The sequence below is a fragment of the Mustela lutreola genome, chromosome 2, assembly GCF_030435805.1.
Source record: "Mustela lutreola isolate mMusLut2 chromosome 2, mMusLut2.pri, whole genome shotgun sequence".
NCBI classification, from domain to species: Eukaryota; Metazoa; Chordata; class Mammalia; order Carnivora; family Mustelidae; genus Mustela; species Mustela lutreola.
Genome location: NC_081291.1, coordinates 11,412,559 through 11,417,252, shown reverse-complemented (window position 1 = coordinate 11,417,252; position 4,694 = coordinate 11,412,559). Strand labels below are relative to the sequence as shown.

Below are 4,694 nucleotides of genomic sequence, written 5' to 3'. Positions count from 1 at the left end.
TTCTTCAATTTGTTTCTATATAAGTGTATATGAATACACACCCATAAAGAAAAACATGAACAACAAAGGTGATGTCCCTGCTCCTTTGGTTCTTACCTCGCAGTGCCAGACAAGAGCACAGTGAGATAAATCTGAGTCTGATTTAATGTCCTCAGATAAGTCACACAAAAAGTATTCAGAGTAGAGGATAGATTGCCTCCGGGTGTGTAGAATTTCACAGAGTCTTGCATGTTGGACAAGAACATAGACCCATTATGTTCATCAGACTTGCCAAGAAAGTGACTGTCTCCAAAAGCTAAGAATAACAAATAAAAACAAAAAGATATCACAAAAAAGTGATAAAAGGTTCACCTCATCCTCTATGAAATCAAACAAAAAAACATGGGTCAAATAAATATGGAAAAGGCACAGGAAGAAAATTAAAAAGTCTTCTTCAGTCTTCTCTCTGGTAATAAAAATGCCCAAGTTTTGTGAAATGTTGGTTTATTTTTCTCTTTTCTCTCAATCTATAATGGAATTCACACTATAAAGATGGTACTACTTTGTGTTGTGAACAAATCTTATTTTGCTCTTATTATTTTTGATGATTAAAAATGGTATGTAAGCAAGACTGAATGCTGCTAGCACCAAGAAAGCTTTCCCTCCTTGTAGTCTTTCAGAAAAACTGAGCTTATTAGATAATTTTACTCTTTATGTATTTCTCATTTCTCCCTCACTCTGTCTGTTTCTCCCTATCTATTTATTGAACACAATTTTTTGCCACTGCTTTTAAAAAATATTTATTTAAATTCAATTGAATTAACATAGGGTGCATTATTAGTTTCAGAGGTAGAATTTAGTGATACATCAGTTGCATATAATGCCCAGTATTCATTCCATCCAGTGCCCTCAATGACCATCACCCAATTACCCCGTCACCCCCTACCGACCTCCCTTCCAGCAACCATCAGTTTCTGTCCTATTATAAAGGCTCTTATGATTTCTCTCCATCTCTGTTTGTATCTTTTTTTAAAAATGTTTCCTTCCCTTACCCTATGTTTATTCATTTTGTTTCTTAAATTCCACTTATGAATGAAATCATATAGTATTTGTCTTTCTCTGACTTATTTTGTTTAGCATAATACATGCTACCTCCCTCCAGTTCTTTGCAAATGGTGAGATTCAATTCTTTAATGACCAAGTAATATTACATTTTGTATATATACTACATCTTTATCCACCCATCTGTGGATGGACCTTTGGGCTCTTTCCATATTTTGCCTATTGTGGACATGGCTCCTATAAACATTGAGACATATGTGCCCCTTTGTTTTATTTTTTGTTTGTTTTTTTGTTTTGTTTTTTTTTTTAAAGATTTTATTTATTTATTTGACAGAGAGAAATTACAAGTACACTGAGAGGCAGGCAGAGAGAGAGAGAGAAGGAAGCAGGCTCCCTGCTGAGCAGAGAGCCCGACGCGGGACTCGATCCCAGGACCCTGAGATCATGACCTGAGCCGAAGGCAGTGGCTTAACCCACTGAGCCACCCAGGCGCCCCAGATGTGCCCCTTTGAATCACTATGTTTGTATCCATTGCAGAAATACCAAGCACTGCAATTGCCAAATCATATGTTGGCTCTATTTTTATTTTTTTCAGAATCCTCCATACTGTTTTCCAGAATGTCTGCACCAGTCTGCATTCCCACAGATAGTGTGAGGGGGTGCCTTTTTCTCTGCATCTGGGCTAACATCTGTTGTCTACCAAGTTGTTAATTTTAGCCTTTGTGAAGAGTGTGAGGTGGTATCTCACTGTGGTTTTAATTTGTATTTGCCTGATGATGAGTGATATAAACATCTTTCATGTGTCCCTTAGCTGTTTACAGTTGTATCAAAAACCATAAGTTATCTAGGAAGAAACCTGACCAAAAAGGTAAAATGTCTGTGGTCTGAAAATTGTAGAATACTTGTGAAAGAAATTGAGGAAGGCACAAAGAATTGGAAGACATTCCATACTCATGGATTGAAAGAGCAAATATTATTAAAATGTCTATGATACCCAAAGCAATATACACTCTCAGCTTAATACTTATCAAAATACCACCAGCATTTTTCACAGAGATGGAACAAATTATCTAAAATGTATATGGCATCAGAAAAGACTGTAAATATTGAGCACATTTTTTTGTTTCTTTGCACACAGGTCAGAAAATGGCCATTACAAAATGGAGCCCCAAGATGATTTATCCCAGAGAAGCTCTGAATAGGAATTTCTGGATACTATTTCTACACTCTTTGTGGGAAAGGTAATATGATGCATATGCATTCATACACTAAACACTGTGTTGGAGTGGGTGGGGAAAGGTAAGAAGGACTTAGAAGTAACACACACAAGGAGGACCTGGTGTGCTCTGTTGTATGTAAGTGACACCGTTTTTGTGTTTGTGCACATGCCTGTGGACATCTTGATGAGTGAGAGCAGTCCTCAGAGTAGGGTTGCACAGGCTCCTCTATTGCAAGATGCCAATTATAATACATAGGCCAAATTCAATAACAGAAGTTACTAAGGAGGGATGTTCAATGAATCGGAGGTTGATGCAACCAGATCATAAAAAGGAGGTACACAGTGTGGACAAGGAAGACCCTGAGTCTTGAATGTTAAGCAGGTATGAGACCACATGATTCTACAAAATCCACTGCCACCACCTCTTATCACTGTTGCCCATTCCCCTCAACACACAGGCTTCCTTTTGTGCCTTGATTTTCTGACAGAAGCACTTCCTTGGGGCCTTTGTACTAGCTCTTTCCTCTATCAGGAAGACCTCCTCTCTTCCACCCACTCTTCCATGAAGTCTCATTTCAAAGATCACCTTCTTAGCTAACCTTGACTGAGCACCCAACATAACACCTGACACATTCTCTCCCTTAACCTGCTTTTGTTCTGTTCATATCATCTCTTCCCATCTCATGATTACTTAATCTTTACATATGCATCTACCCTATCACCATCATTGAATTGTAGGGACTTTTGCTTTTCAACACCCACTACTTTATGCCTAGAATTTCAAAAACATGGTCGACATAGTATGTATTTTTCAAATGCATGAAATATTTTCTTACTGAAACTGTAAAATATCCTTTTGTGGACCTTTTGGGGAAACATCTGATGTTTTGATGAAAATTACTAATCAGAGAGAACTAGGGATCCTCTTAAGGGGCCCAAATTCATTAACAAAATACTGTGATTACTTTCTTAACTGGAAAATATAAATTGTTGCATTTCCACAATGTGAGCAAGGACTATTTGTGTAAAAATTAATTCTGTTACTTCCCTCTGTGCTGGTAGTCACCTACAACACATGGACCCAGGAAACAACACAGGAATTTCAGAATTCCAGCTTCTGGGATTTTCAGAGAAACCAGAACTGCAGCCCCTCATATTTGGGCTTTTCCTTTCCATGTATCTGATCACTGTGTTTGGAAACCTGCTCATCATTCTGGCTGTCCACTCTGACTCCCACCTCCACACCCCCATGTACTTCTTCCTCACCAACCTATCCTTTGTAGACATCTGTTTCACCTCCACCACCATCCCCAAGATGCTGTGGAACATTCAGACTCAGAGCAAAGTCATAACCTACGCAGACTGCATCACACAGATGTATTTTTTTATGCTGTTTACAGGATTAGACATGTTTCTCCTGACTGTGATGGCTTATGACCGCTTTGTGGCCATCTGTCACCCGCTGCACTACACAGTCATCATGAACCCCTGGCTTTGTGGACTGCTGGTTCTGGTATGTTGGATCCTGAGTGTCTTTCATTCTTTACTACACACTTCCATGGTGTTGCGGTTGTCCTTCTGCACAGAGGTGGAAATCCCCCACTTTTTCTGTGAACTCAACCAGATGATCCAACTTGCATGTTCTGACACCTTTCTCAATAATATGGTGATGTATTTTGCAGCCATATTGCTGGCTGCTGGTCCCTTTATTGGTATCCTTTACTCTTACTCTAAGATTGTTTCCTCCATATGTGGGATCTCATCAGCTCAGGGCAAGTATAAAGCATTTTCCACCTGTACATCTCACCTCTCAGTTGTCTCTTTATTTTATTGTACGAGCCTAGGAGTGTACCTTAGCTCTGCTGCTACCAAGAGCTCCCACTCAAATACAGTAGCCTCAGTTATGTACACAGTTGTTACGCCCATGCTGAACCCGTTCATCTACAGCCTGAGGAATAAAGACATAAAGGAGGCTCTGATGAGATTCTCTAGGATGACAACTCTAAAAGGGATAATTGTCCTGGCACTGAAGAAGTGCCCATGATTGCAGGGCCCAAAGCCTGATCCAAATGTTGAGATACATTGATCAGATTGTGGAAGTGGAACATGCCTCTTTCATTTTTTTTTTCTTGTAATTTCTATTTTTTTAACCCCTTGTATAATTTACATAACTCCATTTATTAAACTTTGTGATAACTCTGATATCCAAGAGATTTTCCCTTGTCGTTATCCTGTTCTCACAATGTCATTCCGAATCTCAAATGTGAAATATTTGGACATTCTCACTTATTCAAAGGACTCCATGAATCTGTTAAGAATTATTTCTCCTTGGGCCACCTGGGTGTCTCAGTGGGTTAAAGTCTCTGCCTTCAGCTCAGGTTATAGTCCCAGGGTTCAGGGATTGAGCCCTGCATTGGACTCTCTGCTCAGTGGG

The 4,694-nt window shown here is 39.3% G+C and overlaps 1 protein-coding gene across 1 annotated transcript; it reads left to right on the top strand.

Moving 5' to 3' along the window:
• Window positions 1-3,335: 3,335 nt before the first annotated feature.
• LOC131823122 (olfactory receptor-like protein OLF4) lies at window positions 3,336-4,304 on the top strand. Its single transcript, XM_059159096.1, has one exon. The coding sequence runs from the start codon at window positions 3,336-3,338 to the stop codon at window positions 4,302-4,304; it is 969 nt and encodes a 322-aa protein (XP_059015079.1).
• The last annotated feature ends 390 nt before the right edge of the window (window positions 4,305-4,694 follow it).